The 22,486-nt window shown below is 43.9% G+C and overlaps 1 protein-coding gene across 1 annotated transcript in view; it reads right to left on the reverse strand.

Annotated features, from left to right (window-relative positions):
- LOC306914648 (ribonuclease inhibitor-like) overlaps positions 1-18,678 on the reverse strand; it is a 43,412-nt gene extending 24,734 nt beyond the window's left edge. Inside the window, exons 1-5 of the mRNA XM_079491795.1 lie at positions 18,470-18,678; positions 14,124-14,181; positions 13,027-13,084; positions 2,780-2,908; positions 1,206-1,319 (exon numbers count right to left, since the gene is read on the reverse strand). Coding sequence (XP_079347921.1) covers positions 1,206-1,319; positions 2,780-2,908; positions 13,027-13,052 — 269 coding nt within the window. The 5' untranslated portion in view covers positions 13,053-13,084; positions 14,124-14,181; positions 18,470-18,678. The remainder of the gene's footprint in view (positions 1-1,205; positions 1,320-2,779; positions 2,909-13,026; positions 13,085-14,123; positions 14,182-18,469) is intronic.
- Between the last annotated feature and the right edge of the window lie 3,808 nt (positions 18,679-22,486).

Consider the following 22,486-nt stretch of genomic DNA (forward strand, 5'->3'; position numbering starts at 1 on the left):
GTGGTTCCAGGTCAATGCAACATGATAACAGAGACAGTAGAGGTCAGGTGGTTCCAGGTCAACATGACAACAGAGACAGTAGAGGTCAGGTGTTTCCAGGTCAACATGACAACAGAGACAGTAGAGGTCAGGAGGTTTCAGGTCAACATGACAACAGAGACAGTAGAGGTCAGGAGGTTTCAGGTCAATGCAACATGACAACAGAGACAGTAGAGGTCAGGTGGTTCCAGGTCAACATGACAACAGAGACAGTAGAGGTCAGGAGGTTTCAGGTCAACATGACAACAGAGACAGTAGAGGTCAGGAGGTTTCAGGTCAACATGACAACAGAGACAGTAGAGGTCAGGTGGTTTCAGGTCAACATGACAACAGAGACAGTAGAGGTCAGGTGGTTCCAGGTCAACATGACAACAGAGACAGTAGAGGTCAGGTGGTTCCAGGTCAACATGACAACAGAGACAGTAGAGGTCAGGTGGTTTCAGGTCAACATGACAACAGAGACAGTAGAGGTCAGGAGGTTTCAGGTCAACATGACAACAGAGACAGTAGAGGTCAGGAGGTTTCAGGTCAACATGACAACAGAGACAGTAGAGGTCAGGTGGTTTCAGGTCAACATGACAACAGAGACAGTAGAGGTCAGGTGGTTCCAGGTCAACATGACAACAGAGACAGTAGAGGTCAGGTGGTTCCAGGTCAACATGACAACAGAGACAGTAGAGGTCAGGTGGTTTCAGGTCAACATGACAACAGAGACAGTAGAGGTCAGGAGGTTTCAGGTCAACATGACAACAGAGACAGTAGAGGTCAGGAGGTTTCAGGTCAACATGACAACAGAGACAGTAGAGGTCAGGTGGTTTCAGGTCAACATGACAACAGAGACAGTAGAGGTCAGGTGGTTCCAGGTCAACATGACAACAGAGACAGTAGAGGTCAGGAGGTTTCAGGTCAACATGACAACAGAGACAGTAGAGGTCAGGAGGTTATACTGTTTACTGTTCTAGATGTGTCTTCAACCTCTGAAGTTGTTTTCTCACACTGACCTCTGATCAGTAGAGTCTAATACAACTATATAACGTGTTGTTTTCTCACACTGACCTCTGATCAGTAGAGTCTAATACAACTATATAACGTGTTGTTTTCTCACACTGACCTCTGATCAGTAGAGTCTAATACAACTATATAACATGTTGTTTTCTCACACTGACCTCTGATCAGTAGACTGGTGTCCATCTTGGAAGTTAATCCATCCTCCCTTGGACTGGTCACTCTTCATGGAGACACAGCTGGGTACAGGAGACTCTGCTCTCTGATGATCAACCCTGAAACCATGACAACCATCATAAACATTACATTTATACATCACCATGACAACCATCATAAACATTACATTTATACATCACCATGACAACCATCATAAACATTACATTTATACATCACCATGACAACCATCATAAACATTACATTTATACACCACCGATGTAAATGTATAATAAGATGCAACTTGGGAACCTGATAATACCCGCCCGCTGTCAACATGTCATAGCACCCGTTTTAACTATATCTGTCTGTGTCCCACATGGAGATGTCTGTTATCTGCCAGTCTGCCTGTGTGTGAAGAGTGCAAACTGACTGTGGGGGGGCTTTGCATACGCCTGTAGGAGGTCGAGGCTAGGGCAAGTGCTACGGGCTAAGATGGAGTTTGAAGAGGTGGGTTTTCAGACTGTGGCGGAAGATTGGGAGTGAGTCTGTAGTTCTGACTGCAATGGGAAGCTCATTCCATAGTTTAGATTGGGAGTGAGTCTGTAGTTCTGACTGTAATGGGAAGTTCATTCCATAGTTTAGATTGGGAGTGAGTCTGTAGTTCTGACTGTAATGGGAAGTTCATTCCATAGTTTAGATTGGGAGTGAGTCTGTAGTTCTGACTGTAATGGGAAGCTCATTCCATAGTTTAGATTGGGAGTGAATCTGTAGTTCTGACTGTAATGAGAAGTTCATTCCATAGTTTAGATTGGGAGTGAATCTGTAGTTCTGACTGTAATGGGAAGTTCATTCCATAGTTTAGATTGGGAGTGAGTCTGTAGTTCTGACTGTAATGGGAAGTTCATTCCATAGTTTAGATTGGGAGTGAGTCTGTAGTTCTGACTGCAATGGGAAGTTCATTCCATAGTTTAGATTGGGAGTGAGTCTGTAGTTCTGACTGTAATGGGAAGTTCATTCCATAGTTTAGATTGGGAGTGAGTCTGTAGTTCTGACTGTAATGGGAAGTTCATTCCATAGTTTAGATTGGGAGTGAATATGTAGTTCTGACTGTAATGGGAAGTTCATTCCATAGTTTAGATTGGGAGTGAGTCTGTAGTTCTGACTGTAATGGGAAGTTCATTCCATAGTTTAGATTGGGAGTGAATATGTAGTTCTGACTGTAATGGGAAGTTCATTCCATAGTTTTGGAGCCAGAAGGGAGAAGCATTTGGGACGTGAGGATCGTTGTCCCGGTGTTTTTAACGAGGGTACCTGCAGCTTCACTGCGTTGGCTGATCTGAGCACTCGGGAGGGTTTGTAAGGTGTGATCAGACTTGCAAGATATGCAACATAGAGAAGGATCAATGTGTTTATTCAGAGAACCAGAAGAGAACACATGCAGAGGAATGGTGAGGAAGCTCTGGTTGCTGAACAGATGTTTCTACGTAGCCCACACAGGCTTAACATCTGACCTCTGATCAGTAGAGTCTAATAAAACTACCGTATATCATGTGTTGTTTTCTGATCTCTGAACACTGACCTCTGATCAGTAGAGTGGTGTCCATCTTTTGTCCATCTTCCATCCAAGTTAATCCATCCTCCCTTGGACTGGTCACTCTTCATGGAGACACAGCTGGGTACAGGAGACTCTGCTCTCTGATGATCAACCCTGAAACCATGACAACCATCATAAACATTACATTTGTACATCACCATGACAACCATCATCAACAAAAATTCAATAATGACAGACAAATCAAGTCCAATTAGACACATTTCACAAGATATATTTCATAGTGATGTACTGTCAGCTGCACGGACATGCAGAGAATGTTAGAGAGAAGGGGCTGAAATTCCTTAAAAGACATATCGCTCACAACTTGAAAGCTTGTAGATCAGCTATTTTCGAGGTGCGACCCTGCACACTGGATATGCGGTGTCCAACATGGATTTCCAAACAGAGACAAATTATGAGACAACTGACTGATGAAGTAAAGTCTAACAACATCAGGTTGGTTTCAGGTCAATGCAACATGACAACAGAGACAGTAGAGGTCAGGAGGTTTCAGGTCAACATGACAACAGAGACAGTAGAGGTCAGGTGGTTTCAGGTCAACATGACAACAGAGACAGTAGAGGTCAGGTGGTTTCAGGTCAACATGACAACAGAGACAGTAGAGGTCAGGAGGTTTCAGGTCAACATGACAACAGAGACAGTAGAGGTCAGGTGGTTTCAGGTCAACATGACAACAGAGACAGTAGAGGTCAGGTGGTTTCAGGTCAACATGACAACAGAGACAGTAGAGGTCAGGAGGTTTCAGGTCAGCCACCATCAGGCTGTGAGCCACTCTGCTACACTATAGCGCCACCATCAGGCTGTGAGCCACTCTGCTACACTATAGCGCCACCATCAGGCTGTGAGCCACTCTGCTACACTATAGCGCCACCATCAGGCAGAGGCTCTGAGCCACTCTGCTACACTATAGCGCCACCATCAGGCTGTGAGCCACTCTGCTACACTATAGCGCCACCATCAGGCTCTGAGCCACTCTGCTACACTATAGCGCCACCATCAGGCTGTGAGTCACTCTGCTACACTATAGCGCCACCATCAGGCTGTGAGCCACTCTGCTACACTATAGCGCCACGGTGACTATAGATATGTTAGTACACACACATTGGTGACTATATATATGTTAGTAGACACCTTTACAAACACATTGGTGACTATAGATATGTTAGTAGACACCTTTACAAACACATTGGTGACTTTAGATATGTTAGTAGACACCTTTACAAACACATTGGTGACTATAGATATGTTAGTAGACACCTTTACAAACACATTGGTGACTATAGATATGTTAGTAGACACCTTTACACACACATTGGCGAAGAAAATTCTTGGTAAGAAATGTATTCCCAGATTTGACGTAGGTTTGTAGTAGGCTATGTATCCATACCGGGGGGGGGGGGGGGGGGGGGGAGTTTATATACTGTAGGTAAAGCATGTTTTGGCCTGTTATTTGATGTCTATGTGTGAACGTGCCTGGAAAATGCTTCTTACAATGTGAGTTAGATATTAAACTTTATTATGAGCTGTTTAAACATGTTCCGTATCAAAGTCTAACAACATCAGGTTGTTTTCAGGTCAATGCAACATGATAACAGAGACAGTAGAGTTTACTGGTTGTAAATCTGTCTGTAAATGTGGGTGCGTCTGTGAGTGGTCGTTGGAGGGGAGGAGAGGTCCTATACGTTTATCTCGGGAGCCAACCGACTGATCAACTAAATATAGAGCTATGATCAGCATAGTGGTCACTGGTCAGCCTTCTAGTTTAAAATATGCAGTTTGACAGGATAGTATTACCGGTAACATCCTTGACAATGATTTTAAACTATATCATGTGTTGTTTGATTTACAACAGTAGAGACAGTAGAGGTCAGGTGGTTTCAGGTCAATGCAACATGACAACAGAGACAGTAGAGGTCAGGTGGTTCCAGGTCAATGCAACATGATAACAGAGACAGTAGAGGTCAGGTGGTTCCAGGTCAATGCAACATGACAACAGAGACAGTAGAGGTCAGGTGGTTCCAGGTCAATGCAACATGACAACAGAGACAGTAGAGGTCAGGTGGTTCCAGGTCAATGCAACATGACAACAGAGACAGTAGAGGTCAGGTGGTTCCAGGTCAATGCAACATGACAACAGAGACAGTAGAGGTCAGGAGGTTTCAGGTCAACATGATAACAGAGACAGTAGAGGTCAGGTGGTTCCAGGTCAATGCAACATGACAACAGAGACAGTAGAGGTCAGGTGGTTCCAGGTCAATGCTCACTTGATAAACATGTTAAACATGTTAGTGATGACACGACTGTCAGGGAACTTGCTAGATCTTCTCTGGTTCTAGATATGAAACGGCGTAAAGTGCCGTCCTGGCAGCAGAGGGCCAGACAAGTTTCTTGGGGTTCAGAAGAAAGCCCAACCTTAAAATGGACTCACATGCTACTGGGTTTGGGGTGTGGTCAGATTGGCCTGACCCCAATGACCTCTGTGTGAGAACTGGAGTATCCCTGTGCTGGGTTCGACCTGACTCTGAATCTGTAGCAGTTTCTGAGGACATTATTACCAACTGTTTGATCTCAGTAAGGAGTACTGTATACTGTAATTGATACAGAACACCATATATCACCAGTCAATGCACGGAGGTACCTTGTAAACAACAACAACACTGGACTGGTTTAAAACTACAGAGGAATCTAGCCTGCCTTCCCGATGCAGACCACACCGTATCTCATACAATATTCAAGAATGATGCAGTTGATGAGGATATTAGTCACCTTTACAGTCAAAGCCAGATTACAGGTCCTTCCAACCAGACTCAATCTCTCTCTGTGGTACCCTAACACGTTTCCTCCTCATTGTCTGCACCATGACCACACTCCACTTACAGAAACACTGTCACATATTCTTAATGGCTGCTCATATATAAGGGAATGTACATTGCTAGGCACGACATAATTGTTGACCTATTAGCTAAGGACATAAGTTCATATGTTTCATCATCTGCCAAAATGTATAAGCACTCGCGTGTTTCACCTGCCATATGTTCATGCACAATAATGAAAATAACAACACAACACAACACAACACAACACAACACAACACAACACAACACAACACAACACAACACCCTGTATGTCAAACAGCCCAAATTGAAATGTATTAGGATTCAGACCCTCATCTGATTATTGCAAATATATCACAATGTGTGGAGACTTTTTTACACTGAAAGTCTGTATCATTACAAGCTCACAATGTGCTGCGATGTGGCACATTGTGAGCTTGTAGATCGGCTATTTTAGAATATGGTGGAGAGACTGGGAGACCCCTGCTACTGAAATAAACACACCCTGTCTCCTCTAGACTGAAGACTCCTGCTACTGAAATAAACACACCCTGTCTCCTCTAGACTGAAGACTCCTGCTACTGAAATAAACACACCCTGTCCCCTCTAGACCCTTGTCATTGAAACAAACACACCCTGTCTCCTCTAGACTCCTGCTACTGAAACAAACACACCCTGTCTCCTCTAGACCCCTGAAATAAACACACCCTGTCCCCTCTAGACTCCTGCTACTGAAATAAACACACCCTGTCCCCTCTAGACCCCTGCTACTGAAATAAACACACCCTGTCCCCTCTAGACTCCTGAAATAAACACACCCTGTCCCCTCTAGACTCCTGCTACTGAAATAAACACACCCTGTCCCCTCTAGACCCCTGCTACTGAAATAAACACACCCTGTCTCCTCTAGACTCCTGAAATAAACACACCCTGTCCCCTCTAGACTCCTGAAATAAACACACCCTGTCTCCTCTAGACCCCTGAAATAAACACACCCTGTCTCCTCTAGACTCCTGAAATAAACACACCCTGTCCCATCTAGACTCCTGAAATAAACACACCCTGTCCCCTCTAGACTCCTGAAATAAACACACCCTGTCTCCTCTAGACTCCTGAAATAAACACACCCTGTCCCCTCTAGACTCCTGAAATAAACACACCCTGTCTCCTCTAGACTCCTGAAATAAACACACCCTGTCCCCTCTAGACTCCTGAAATAAACACACCCTGTCTCCTCTAGACTCCTGAAATAAACACACCCTGTCCCCTCTAGACTCCTGAAATAAACACACCCTGTCCCCTCTAGACTCCTGAAATAAACACACCCTGTCTCCTCTAGACCACTGAAATAAACACACCCTGTCCCCTCTAGACTCCTGAAATAAACACACCCTGTCTCCTCTAGACTCCTGAAATAAACACACCCTGTCCCCTCTAGACTCCTGAAATAAACACACCCTGTCCCCTCTAGACTCCTGAAATAAACACACCCTGTCCCCTCTAGACTCCTGAAATAAACACACCCTGTCTCCTCTAGACTCCTGCTACTGAAATAAACACACCCTGTCTCCTCTAGACCCCTGAAATAAACACACCCTGTCTCCTCTAGACTCCTGAAATAAACACACCCTGTCTCCTCTAGACCCCTGAAATAAACACACCCTGTCTCCTCTAGACCCCTGAAATAAACACACCCTGTCTCCTCTAGACCCCTGAAATAAACACACCCTGTCTCCTCTAGACCCCTGAAATAAACACACCCTGTCTCCTCTAGACCCCTGAAATAAACACACCCTGTCTCCTCTAGACTCCTGAAATAAACACACCCTGTCTCCTCTAGACCCCTGAAATAAACACACCCTGTCTCCTCTAGACCCCTGAAATAAACACACCCTGTCTCCTCTAGACTCCTGACATAAACACACCCTGTCCCCTCTAGACTCCTGAAATAAACACACCCTGTCCCCTCTAGACTCCTGCTACTGAAATAAACACACCCTGTCTCCTCTAGACTCCTGAAATAAACACACCCTGTCTCCTCTAGACTCCTGACATAAACACACCCTGTCCCCTCTAGACTCCTGAAATAAACACACCCTGTCTCCTCTAGACTCCTGACATAAACACACCCTGTCCCCTCTAGACTCCTGAAATAAACACACCCTGTCTCCTCTAGACTCCTGCTACTGAAATAAACACACCCTGTCTCCTCTAGACTCCTGACATAAACACACCCTGTCCCCTCTAGACTCCTGAAATAAACACACCCTGTCCCCTCTAGACTCCTGCTACTGAAATAAACACACCCTGTCTCCTCTAGACTCCTGAAATAAACACACCCTGTCTCCTCTAGACCCCTGAAATAAACACACCCTGTCTCCTCTAGACCCCTGAAATAAACACACCCTGTCTCCTCTAGACCCCTGAAATAAACACACCCTGTCTCCTCTAGACTCCTGCTACTGAAATAAACACACCCTGTCTCCTCTAGACTCCTGACATAAACACACCCTGTCCCCTCTAGACTCCTGAAATAAACACACCCTGTCCCCTCTAGACTCCTGCTACTGAAATAAACACACCCTGTCTCCTCTAGACTCCTGAAATAAACACACCCTGTCTCCTCTAGACTCCTGAAATAAACACACCCTGTCTCCTCTAGACTCCTGAAATAAACACACCCTGTCTCCTCTAGACCCCTGAAATAAACACACCCTGTCCCCTCTAGACTCCTGAAATAAACACACCCTGTCTCCTCTAGACCCCTGAAATAAACACACCCTGTCCCCTCTAGACTCCTGAAATAAACACACCCTGTCTCCTCTAGACTCCTGACACAAACACACCCTGTCTCCTCTAGACCCCTGAAATAAACACACCCTGTCTCCTCTAGACTCCTGAAATAAACACACCCTGTCCCCTCTAGACTCCTGAAATAAACACACCCTGTCTCCTCTAGACTCCTGAAATAAACACACCCTGTCTCCTCTAGACCACTGAAATAAACACACCCTGTCTCCTCTAGACTCCTGAAATAAACACACCCTGTCTCCTCTAGACTCCTGAAATAAACACACCCTGTCTCCTCTAGACTCCTGAAATAAACACACCCTGTCTCCTCTAGACTCCTGAAATAAACACACCCTGTCTCCTCTAGACCCCTGAAATAAACACACCCTGTCTCCTCTAGACTCCTGAAATAAACACACCCTGTCTCCTCTAGACCCCTGAAATAAACACACCCTGTCTCCTCTAGACCCCTGAAATAAACACACCCTGTCTCCTCTAGACTCCTGAAATAAACACACCCTGTCCCCTCTAGACTCCTGAAATAAACACACCCTGTCTCCTCTAGACTCCTGCTACTGAAATAAACACACCCTGTCCCCTCTAGACTCCTGCTACTGAAATAAACACACCCTGTCCCCTCTAGACTCCTGCTACTGAAATAAACACACCCTGTCCCCTCTAGACTCCTGCTACTGAAATAAACACACCCTGTCTCCTCTAGACTCCTGCTACTGAAATAAACACACCCTGTCCCCTCTAGACTCCTGCTACTGAAATAAACACACCCTGTCCCCTCTAGACTCCTGCTACTGAAATAAACACACCCTGTCCCCTCTAGACTCCTGCTACTGAAATAAACACACCCTGTCTCCTCTAGACTCCTGACACAAACACACCCTGTCTCCTCTAGACCCCTGAAATAAACACACCCTGTCCCCTCTAGACTCCTGCTACTGAAATAAACACACCCTGTCCCCTCTAGACCCCTGCTACTGAAATAAACACACCCTGTCCCCTCTAGACTCCTGAAATAAACACACCCTGTCTCCTCTAGACCCCTGAAATAAACACACCCTGTCTCCTCTAGACCCCTGAAATAAACACACCCTGTCCCATCTAGACTCCTGAAATAAACACACCCTGTCCCCTCTAGACTCCTGAAATAAACACACCCTGTCTCCTCTAGACTCCTGCTACTGAAATAAACACACCCTGTCTCCTCTAGACTCCTGAAATAAACACACCCTGTCTCCTCTAGACTCCTGCTACTGAAATAAACACACCCTGTCTCCTCTAGACTCCTGAAATAAACACACCCTGTCTCCTCTAGACTCCTGCTACTGAAATAAACACACCCTGTCTCCTCTAGACTCCTGAAATAAACACACCCTGTCTCCTCTAGACCACTGAAATAAACACACCCTGTCTCCTCTAGACTCCTGAAATAAACACACCCTGTCTCCTCTAGACTCCTGAAATAAACACACCCTGTCTCCTCTAGACCCCTGAAATAAACACACCCTGTCTCCTCTAGACCCCTGAAATAAACACACCCTGTCCCATCTAGACTCCTGAAATAAACACACCCTGTCCCCTCTAGACTCCTGAAATAAACACACCCTGTCTCCTCTAGACTCCTGCTACTGAAATAAACACACCCTGTCTCCTCTAGACTCCTGAAATAAACACACCCTGTCTCCTCTAGACTCCTGCTACTGAAATAAACACACCCTGTCTCCTCTAGACTCCTGAAATAAACACACCCTGTCTCCTCTAGACCACTGAAATAAACACACCCTGTCTCCTCTAGACTCCTGAAATAAACACACCCTGTCTCCTCTAGACCACTGAAATAAACACACCCTGTCTCCTCTAGACTCCTGAAATAAACACACCCTGTCTCCTCTAGACTCCTGAAATAAACACACCCTGTCCCCTCTAGACTCCTGAAATAAACACACCCTGTCTCCTCTAGACTCCTGAAATAAACACACCCTGTCTCCTCTAGACCCCTGAAATAAACACACCCTGTCTCCTCTAGACTCCTGAAATAAACACACCCTGTCTCCTCTAGACCCCTGAAATAAACACACCCTGTCTCCTCTAGACCCCTGAAATAAACACACCCTGTCTCCTCTAGACTCCTGAAATAAACACACCCTGTCTCCTCTAGACCCCTGAAATAAACACACCCTGTCTCCTCTAGACCCCTGAAATAAACACACCCTGTCTCCTCTAGACCCCTGAAATAAACACACCCTGTCTCCTCTAGACTCCTGAAATAAACACACCCTGTCTCCTCTAGACCCCTGAAATAAACACACCCTGTCTCCTCTAGACTCCTGAAATAAACACACCCTGTCTCCTCTAGACCCCTGAAATAAACACACCCTGTCTCCTCTAGACCCCTGAAATAAACACACCCTGTCTCCTCTAGACTCCTGAAATAAACACACCCTGTCCCCTCTAGACTCCTGAAATAAACACACCCTGTCTCCTCTAGACTCCTGAAATAAACACACCCTGTCTCCTCTAGACCCCTGAAATAAACACACCCTGTCTCCTCTAGACTCCTGAAATAAACACACCCTGTCTCCTCTAGACCCCTGAAATAAACACACCCTGTCTCCTCTAGACCCCTGAAATAAACACACCCTGTCTCCTCTAGACTCCTGACATAAACACACCCTGTCCCCTCTAGACTCCTGAAATAAACACACCCTGTCCCCTCTAGACTCCTGCTACTGAAATAAACACACCCTGTCTCCTCTAGACTCCTGAAATAAACACACCCTGTCTCCTCTAGACTCCTGAAATAAACACACCCTGTCTCCTCTAGACTCCTGAAATAAACACACCCTGTCTCCTCTAGACCCCTGAAATAAACACACCCTGTCTCCTCTAGACCCCTGAAATAAACACACCCTGTCTCCTCTAGACTCCTGAAATAAACACACCCTGTCTCCTCTAGACTCCTGAAATAAACACACCCTGTCTCCTCTAGACCCCTGAAATAAACACACCCTGTCTCCTCTAGACCCCTGAAATAAACACACCCTGTCTCCTCTAGACTCCTGAAATAAACACACCCTTTCTCCTCTAGACTCCTAGCTGCTAATAAACACACTATGGCAATGATTTAGCATTGATTAAAAATAAGAAATCATAATAAATGAATGGAGAAAAAAAGAAGCAAACATAAGATACTGTGTATGAATGGACAGTCTGTCCAGTGTCTCAGTGAGGTGCTAACATGGACAGTCTGTCCAGTGTCTCAGTGAGGTGCTAACATGGACAGTCTGTCCAGTGTCTCAGTGAGGTGCTAACATGGACAGTCTGTCCAGCGTCTCAGTGAGGTGCTAACATGCAAGGCCTAAACTAACTTATTATGGAATACTGTAATCAAGTAATTGTTAATTTTATCGTCCAACATCAATAAAGCGGTCGGCGGTCAAAGGACTTTAATTACAGTCAATGGAATGACTGTAATCTTTCAGGGAACTGTGTTGGTCTGACAGATGATTAAAGTACAGTGTCTTCGTCTTTAGAAATGTGTTCTTAGATGTAATAATAATGATTATCATCATTATTATCATTAGATTATCATTAGATTTAACCCAAATGTCTCCCAGACACCTAGCCCTGGTTTATGCAGTATATTAATATGTGTGAAGCAACACAGATTATCTATATATTAATCTGTGTGAAGCAACACAGATTATCTATATATTAATCTGTGTGAAGCAACACAGATTATCTATATATTAATCTGTGTGAAGCAACACAGATTATCTATATATTAATCTGTGTGAAGCAACACAGTTCACTAACAGATAGTCGTCCAACTTCAATCCATCGACTGCAATAAAAGTCTTGCTTCACTGCTGACCTTTGACCTGAGATTCACAGTTTGACGTTGGACAGTTAATATAATTAACAATGACTTGATTACAGTATTCCATAATAAATTAGCTTTGCCCCCACCCCCCCCCCCCCCCCCCCAAGTATAAAATAAGTTGAACTAGTTAATCTGTTCCTCCTTTTGGTGGAGACCACCTGGAACCTCCTCAAGGACCCCTGGGGGTCCCCGGACTACACTTTGAGAACCACTGACTTTGATTTCACAAGTAGTGTCTGCTGATAAGAATCACAGAGTGAGTTAAATATTAAACTTTATGATTCTATGAGCTGCTTAAACATGTTCCGTATCAAAGTCTAACATCAGGCTGGTTTCAGGTCAATGCAACATGATGACAGAGACAGTAGAGGTCAGGTGGGTTTACTGGTTGTAAATCTATCTGTATTGTTGGAGGAAGAGGGTTAGGGTGCGCACGCACACACACACACACACACACACACACAAAATGGCCACCAACGTAATCAAAAAAGTCAACCAAAGAACAAGATTCCTATACAGGATCTCCTCACTGGTCAACAAAAACACCTTAACAGGAGCCCTCGTACAAGGTTTCTTTGACTGCATGCACCTCTTGGTACCACAGCACCTCTAAGGCCCTTAAAACAAGGCTCCAGACTTCCCAAAACAAACTGGTCAGGCTAAATAAATATGAAACATGTAACACTGACCCTGTAGTTGGTTGACCAGGATCCATGTTTCTACTTCCTTCACTGAGGACGACAGCGTCTGATAAACAACAACAAAACAACAACATATTAGTTGTAATTGTAACAATAGACTGTAGATCACACATTTTATTTAACCAGTAAAAACACATTGAGACACGAGTCTCTTTTCCAAGTGTGAACTGACCAAGAGGCAGAAATAAAATCACACTTCAAAGCTACATTACATTATTAAATGCTACATCGTACATGACACGTTACACAACATCTAATAATACATCCATGATACCTCATAAAGTACCTATAAAATATAAATCTAATAATACATCCATGATACCTCATAAAGTACCTATAAAATATAAATCTAATAATACATCCATGATACCTCATAAAGTACCTATACAATATAAATCTAATAATACATCCATACCTCCTCATAAAGTACCTATAAAATATAAATCTAATAATACATCCATGATACCTCATATAGTACCTATAAAATATAAATCTAATAATACATCCATGATACCTCATAAAGTACCTATAAATATAAATCTCCAAAGTGATACTCTTTAAGGAAACATCCGAGGCCATGTTCAGTCTGACTGCAGGTCGTTCCACCTGCAGTCAAAGTCTCTATAGAACACAATGCTGATACAAATACCAACAATAATAATCAATCATTTAATAAAAATACATGAATGATCAATAACTATTTTCAGCTTGTAGATCGTCTATTTTCACTATTATTTCACAACCCTGATGTGCCATGAGTTATAAAATAACACTGACGTGATTAATCCATTGGTTGATTAAAACAAAGTATTAAAAGTAATTGCTGCTCGATTCCTCAATAGTCAGCCTTCATCAACCTGATGAAGGCTGGATAGACGAAACGTTTGTCTCTTATCTAAAAATGCAAGAATAAAATAGTGAATTGTAGTCTTGGTGAGTCGACCATTTACCGTTATTTATGATATGATTTGAACGGTAACTTCAGTCAGAGCGCGGTGGTCACATGAGGAGTTGATCCATTGACGAAGTATAATAATGGTAATAAATGTTATTTCAGTAATAGATATGATGGGAATAAATGTTACCTGTTCATGTTGTCGATGCTGAAGGTTTGCTTCTCTGATGATGTGTGGAAGATATGACCTGAGAGAGACAGAGAGAGAGAGAGAGAGAGAGAGATAGGAGAGAGAGAGAGAGAGAGAGAGAGAGAGAGAGAGAGAGAGAGAGAGGGGAGATAGGGGAGAGAGACAGAGAGAGGGGGTGGAGAGGAGAGAGAGAGAGAGAGACAGAGAGAGGGGGGGTGGAGAGGAGAGAGAGAGAGAGAGAGAGAGAGTCATGTTTACAGCTTTATGAGGGTACTGATACAGATTGTTGAGTACAAGGTACAGTTCACTGAGCTCTTCTACAATGTATGTAGGTCAACACCTCCTCAGTGATGTATCCTGAGGTCAACACCTGGGGCGTAACCTCAGTGATGTATCCTGAGGTCAACACCTGGGACGTATCCTCAGTGATGTATCCTGAGGTCACCACCTGGGACGTATCCTCAGTGATGTATCCTGAGGTCATCACCTGGGACGTATCCTCAGTGATGTCAAGGACTGTCTAAAGAGGACGAGACACGAAGACCGTACGGGCGACGCCATGTTGCTTATCGTGCTCCATGGAAGGAAAGAAACATGCGCAGTTGAGACCAAGGAAGCTGAACGCGGAAGTGTTGGCTGCATATAGCCCATTGCGCATGTTTCTTTCCTTCCATGGAGCACCATAAGCAACATGGCGTCACCCGTACAGTCTTCGCGTCTCGTCCTCTTTAGACAGTCCTTGAGTGATGTATCCTGAGGTCAACACCTGGGACGTATCCTCAGTGATGTATCCTGAGGTCAACACCTGGGACGTATCCTCTGTGATGTATCCTGAGGTCAACACCTGGGACGTATCCTCGTGATGTATCCTGAGGTCAACACCTGGGACGTATCCTCAGTGATGTATCCTGAGGTCATCACCTGGGACGTATCCTCTGTGATGTATCCTGAGGTCAACAACTGGGACGTATCCTCTGTGATGTATCCTGAGGTCAACACCTGGGACGTATCCTTGTGATGTATCCTGAGGTCAACACCTGGGACGTATCCTCAGTGATGTATCCTGAGGTCAACACCTGGGACGTATCCTCAGTGATGTATCCTGAGGTCATCACCTGGGACGTATCCTCAGTGATGTATCCTGAGGTCATCGGGGTTTCGGGTCTACCAACATCATACCCCTCACTCAGGTGGCCCAGCCGGGGTTGATCAAATCCCGACTTACGTCCCAGTAGCTACCCTCGATCAGTCCCATCAGGGAATGAGCAAGGCCACACAATCCGTTGCTCCGGAACTACTCTGCCAGGACTGGGAGAACCAGATTCTGGCACGTGGAAGGACTAGGCTATGTGGGTTGGCTCCTGTCCGGGCTGGCTGGGGCGCTAACCCACACTGCTCACCCCCTCACGGAGGACACAGGCTGGGGCGCTAACCCACACTGCTCACCCCCTCATGGAGGACACAGGCTGGGGCGCTAACCCACACTGCTCACCCCCTCATGGAGGACACAGGCTGGGGCGCTAACCCACACTGCTCACCCCCTCATGGAGGACACAGGCTGGGGCGCTAACCCACACTGCTCACCCCCCTCACGGAGGACACAGGCTGGGGCGCTAACCCATACTGCTCCCCTCCTCATGGGGGCGCTAACCCATACTGCTCCCCTCCTCATGGGGGCGCTAACCCATACTGCTCCCCTCCTCATGGGGGCGCTAACCCATACTGCTCACCTCCTCATGGGGGCGCTAACCCATACTGCTCACCTCCTCATGGGGGCGCTAACCCACCCTGCTCCCCTCCTCATGGGGGCTCTAACCCATACTGCTCACCTCCTCATGGGGGCGCTAACCCACCCTGCTCCCCTCCTCATGGGGGCACTAACCCATACTGCTCCCCTCCTCATGGGGGCGCTAACCCATACTGCTCCCCTCCTCATGGGGGCGCTAACCCATACTGCTCACCTCCTCACGGAGGACACAGGCTGGTCAACATATGGAAAGAATTATGTACTGGCCATATATGGAGCGTGTCTTGAGTGTACAGGGTTTGATGAGGTCTGACCATATATGGAGCATGTCTTGAGTGTACAGGGTTTGATGAGGTCAGATTAAAGGGCCGGGCCTTCATTTTCTTTTCCCTTTTTACCTCCATTATGATGAATTCCTGTTCTGTTCTTTGACTATATAGAAGTGTCTATTTGTACGTCTCTAAATGTTTTGATGAATTGAACATGGTGGACCCTCTTGTAAACAAGTGTAATGCTTAATTGGGTCGTCCACTCACAGTTAACACAGTTAAGTCTTTGTATTGAGTTTGTGCTTGAAATGTACTGTAATTCTGCAAACTGTTAATAAATATTTCAATCAATCAATCAATAACCTCAATATGTTAAAGCTGTATAAGCAATAGTATTTCAGTATTTCTCAAAATTGTAATGAATTTTTTTTTTTTTTATTCAGACAGCAATGGGTAAAACGCTCCCAAAACAAATGTAGTCTCTGTGACACATAGGGGGCATTCTGAATTCAAAGATTTTCCTAGAAGCTTTTTCATGGGTCGATTTGCCTGTGTCATTTTTGAGGGGTGCTAGCCCCTCCTATATACAGCTTTTGCCTCCACACGTCTCAATATTTGCCATGAAATTAGGTCAAATGTCCGCCAAATATGACATAAATTCAATCAACCAATCACATAAATTCAGTTTTTCATGAGATGACATGATGATGTATGATGAATGATAAGAGCGCCCCTCAGTGTTTCTCATTGCTGGCTGTCTGAATAGCAAAAAATAAAATAAAAATGTATGCATGTTCTTCTGCCCTTAGCCCGTCTCCGGACCCCCTGGGTTGAGCTCCTTTGGACCCCTACCCCGTAGGGTCCGGTATCATCGGCTTCAAGCGACATGGGATGCATTCTGAGTTACCCTTCTCCGACGGATCTCTGCGCTGTGGGTGTGACGCTGACCTAGGCTGAGCTCACACCTTTCATGCAATTCTGTGCTCGTTGGATGCTCGTTGGATGCATGTTGTGTTGTGTCATGGCCGCCCAATGCATTGCCAATGGAGGTCACATGGTTTGACCCAACATTGTGTTGTGTGAGGGGGAGGGGCGCCCCTCCCCCTCACACAACACAATGTTGGGTCAAACCATGTGACCTCCATTGGAAATGCATTGGGCCGCTGGGCGGCCATGACACAACACCCAACGAGCACAGAGAATTGCATGAAAGGTGTGAGCTCAGCCATATTCCAAAAGAAGCATATGAACGCTATAGGAGACAACGAACCCTCTGACCCCCCCCCGCGAACGGCTCAGAAGCCGTTAAGTATTTTTAATGTTTGTACGACCGTTTTGGCAGCTCTCTTCCTTCCTTCCTTGACTTCCTTATTGACATCCTATTGTACCGCCTCCATCACCGTGGCTGGCTACCTGCAACAGAGCGCCGGAACTGGCTATCTGCGCGTTCCTGCCTCTGTCGCAGGTAGCCAGCCACGGTGATGGAGGCAACAATAGGATGTCAATAAGGAAGTCAAGGAAGGAAGGAAGAGAGCTGCCAAAACGGTCGTACAAACATTAAAAATACTTAACGGCTTCTGAGCCGTTCGCGGGGGGGGGTCAGAGGGTTCGTTGTCTCCTATAGCGTTCATATGCTTCTTTTGGAATATGTCAGCGTCACACCCACAGCGCAGAGATCCGTCGGAGAAGGGTAACTCAGATTGCATCCCATGTCGCTTGAAGTCGATGATAAGGAACCCTACGTAAAGTCATCAAAATGTCAGAAACTTTAACGTAGGGTTCCGAAAGGAGCTATTCTGCCCTCTGCTTTGAGACACAGACAGACAGAAAGATAACTCCTGCTTTGAGACACAGACAGACAGAAAGATAACTCCTGCTTTGAGACACAGACAGACATAAAGATAACTCCTGCTGAGACACAGACAGACAGAAAGATAACTCCTGCTTTGAGACACAGACAGACAGAAAGATAACTCCTGCTTTGAGACACAGACAGACAGAAAGATAACTCCTGCTTTGAGACACAGACAGACAGAAAGATAACTCCTGCTTTGAGACACAGACAGACAGAAAGATAACTCCTGCCTTTGAGACACAGACAGACAGAAAGATAACTCCTGCTTTGAGACACAGACAGACAGAAAGATAACTCCTGCTTTGAGACACAGACAGACAGAAAGATAACTCCTGCTTTGAGACACAGTCAGACAGAAAGATAACTCCTGCTTTGAGACACAGACAGAAAGATACCTCTGGACAAAAATAGCAGGTGTTCAATCTCTTTTACTGAAGTCCCAGAGTATAAACATGAGGATGCAAAAGATACTCACAGACAATGCTGTGTCACAACAAAGGAAATCTGTCTGAACTTCACACACAGAACTAGGTGTAAAAACCTAGAGTTCTGCTGCTGCTAATTACAATCTATCCAGAGACTTGATTACACAATGTCAAACAGCTGTCCGGAAACAAGGCACCCTCTTCCAATAACTTGCAAAACAGCACCACCCACTGGCGGACATAGTATCAGCCAGCACAATGTATTAGGCCGGGTATTTTCCCACTTACAAACTTCTCTTAAACTGGGCTTATAGATGTTGGTCCAGAGTTTGTGTGCAGAAGGTTTCAAGAAAATTGCATAAAACAATTCCCAGAACAAACAAGCCTGGATTAAAGTCACGTGGCTCCTTCATGCCACTACAATGTGGAACGCCTCCAACGTCCTTCTAACGACCATCAACCAAATGAACTAAAATAGAAATACAAAGAAAGGACAACTACAGGATTTGACTGTCTGTGATGATAATCCTCATAATATATCTATATGGTCATTGTTACTATTCGGGGCTGATTCCGCTTGGAATTGCACACGGGACCTGGCAACCCCCGGGAGTGCATAAATATGGCGCTGCGCAGCGTTGAGACGCAGTTACTGCGTCGACTCTTTACTGTCGGGAAGGGTAACCTCAACACCATCCGTCCTTTAAAACATTTACCTCTCTGTCCGTCAATTAAACTAACATGGTGAGTAGCCTTTTTTAAATCTATATCTATAAGGAGGACACGGTCCTATAATATAACTAAACGTAACGGTCTTATTTAGCCTAATTAATGTTAATTAAACAAACATCCTTTGATCTAAATCTCATCAGCATCACTGTCTGTCTGTCTGTCCGCAGAGAAAAACCGTTAGCTTTCCATTTACTGTTAATTAAGGATATCGGATTTTAAAACCGAGATCTGTGTTTATTGATTTATGATTTGACACGTTTTTTTTGTTTTTTTAATTTATTTTCTTATTTTCGACCTGATTTATTTATTTATTTGCGTAAACAAGACCGGCCTATTGTCAGCAATAGATCTTTGATCCAGACAGCAGCAAAACAAAGAAAATCAAATCAAATATCGTCACAAAATAATATATAGACTTAGACTATAGCTTCTAATATTAAAATGTTCCAAACATCAGTCCGTGATGCAGGTTAAATGTAATGGATGCTATTCAACCTGCTCGGGGCGATGGGATAATAATTAAAGGATGCTTAAATACTAGGTCGAATATAGCAGATCTACAAGCTCACAACGCGTCGCCGTGCGACGCGTTGTGAAGCTTGTAGATCTGCTATATTCGTCGCGTGCGGCACCGTTAGTCTATTTATCCAGACAAGTTCAGGCTGGTGGGTTTTTTTGTGTGTGGAAGATTCTGGAGAGACCTAAAGCCCCGCCCCCACAGCCCCACCCCCTCCTCAGTTCTGCCTAGCAACCACTAGAGCTTCTTAGTTACAGTAGAAAGATTAGAAACATTTATAATACCTACTTAAACAACAACATATGTCACATGTTGGGCTAATACAGATTATATGGATTATATGTGCTGCTACATGTGTGTGTAAAATAATGAAAACAGTGTGTATTTTAACTCAAATCCTTATAGGGTGAAATAGAACAAAGACTATACGGGTGGTTACATGAGACCTGTGTCCTTTATATGGATGGATGGACACAGTATAGAGGCAGATACACACAGATACACACACAAAATATTATATCAGTCATAATAGGATAATGATGTGTGCATCGCTCTGTTCTTTATTATGTAGCAGCTGTACTCTCTACATCTGTGTATGAAGAATGATACTAATACTCTACATCTGTGTATGAAGGATGATACTAATACTCTCTACATCTGTGTATGAAGGATGATACTAATACTCTACGTCTGTGTATGAAGGATGATACTAATACTCTACATCTGTGTATGAAGGATGATACTAATACTCTACGTCTGTGTATGAAGGATGATACTAATACTCTACATCTGTGTATGAAGGATGATACTAATACTCTACGTCTGTGTATGAAGGATGATACTAATACTCTACATCTGTGTATGAAGGATGATACTAATACTCTCTACATCTGTGTATGAAGGATGATACTAATACTCTCTACGTCTGTGTATGAAGGATGATACTAATACTCTCTACGTCTGTGTATGAAGGATGATACTAATACTCTACGTCTGTGTATGAAGGATGATACTAATACTCTACATCTGTGTATGAAGGATGATACTAATACTCTACGTCTGTGTATGAAGGATGATACTAATACTCTCTACATCTGTGTATGAAGGATGATACTAATACTCTACATCTGTGTATGAAGGATGATACTAATACTCTACTTCTGTGTATGAAGGATGATACTAATACTCTCTACGTCTGTGTATGAAGGATGATACTAATACTCTACATCTGTGTATGAAGGATGATACTAATACTCTACGTCTGTGTATGAAGGATGATACTAATACTCTCTACGTCTGTGTATGAAGGATGATACTAATACTCTCTACGTCTGTGTATGAAGGATGATACTAATACTCTCTACGTCTGTGTATGAAGGATGATACTAATACTCTACATCTGTGTATGAAGGATGATACTAATACTCTACGTCTGTGTATGAAGGATGATACTAATACTCTACGTCTGTGTATGAAGGATGATACTAATACTCTCTACGTCTGTGTATGAAGGATGATACTAATACTCTACGTCTGTGTATGAAGGATGATACTAATACTCTCTACGTCTGTGTATGAAGGATGATACTAATACTCTCTACGTCTGTGTATGAAGGATGATACTAATACTCTACGTCTGTGTATGAAGGATGATACTAATACTCTACGTCTGTGTATGAAGGATGATACTAATACTCTCTACGTCTGTGTATGAAGGATGATACTAATACTCTACGTCTGTGTATGAAGGATGATACTAATACTCTCTACGTCTGTGTATGAAGGATGATACTAATACTCTACGTCTGTGTATGAAGGATGATACTAATACTCTCTACGTCTGTGTATGAAGGATGATACTAATACTCTCTACGTCTGTGTATGAAGGATGATACTAATACTCTACGTCTGTGTATGAAGGATGATACTAATACTCTACGTCTGTGTATGAAGGATGATACTAATACTCTCTACGTCTGTGTATGAAGGATGATACTAATACTCTCTACGTCTGTGTATGAAGATGATACTAATACTCTACGTCTGTGTATGAAGGATGATACTAATACTCTCTACGTCTGTGTATGAAGGATGATACTAATACTCTCTACGTCTGTGTATGAAGGATGATACTAATACTCTACTTCTGTGTATGAAGGATGATACTAATACTCTACGTCTGTGTATGAAGGATGATACTAATACTCTACATCTGTGTATGAAGGATGATACTAATACTCTCTACGTCTGTGTATGAAGGTTGATACTAATACTCTACATCTGTGTATGAAGGATGATACTAATACTCTCTACGTCTGTGTATGAAGGATGATACTAATACTCTCTACGTCTGTGTATGAAGGATGATACTAATACTCTACGTCTGTGTATGAAGGATGATACTAATACTCTACGTCTGTGTATGAAGGATGATACTAATACTCTACGTCTGTGTATGAAGGATGATACTAATACTCTCTACGTCTGTGTATGAAGGATGATACTAATACTCTACGTCTGTGTATGAAGGATGATACTAATACTCTACATCTGTGTATGAAGGATGATACTAATACTCTCTACGTCTGTGTATGAAGGATGATACTAATACTCTACGTCTGTGTATGAAGGATGATACTAATACTCTACTTCTGTGTATGAAGGATGATACTAATACTCTACTTCTGTGTATGAAGGATGATACTAATACTCTACTTCTGTGTATGAAGGATGATACTAATACTCTACTTCTGTGTATGAAGGATGATACTAATACTCTACTTCTGTGTATGAAGGATGATGGAATAATACAACCTGC

This window comes from Electrona antarctica (assembly GCF_951216825.1).
Source record: "Electrona antarctica genome assembly, chromosome: 21".
NCBI classification, from domain to species: domain Eukaryota; kingdom Metazoa; phylum Chordata; class Actinopteri; order Myctophiformes; family Myctophidae; genus Electrona; species Electrona antarctica.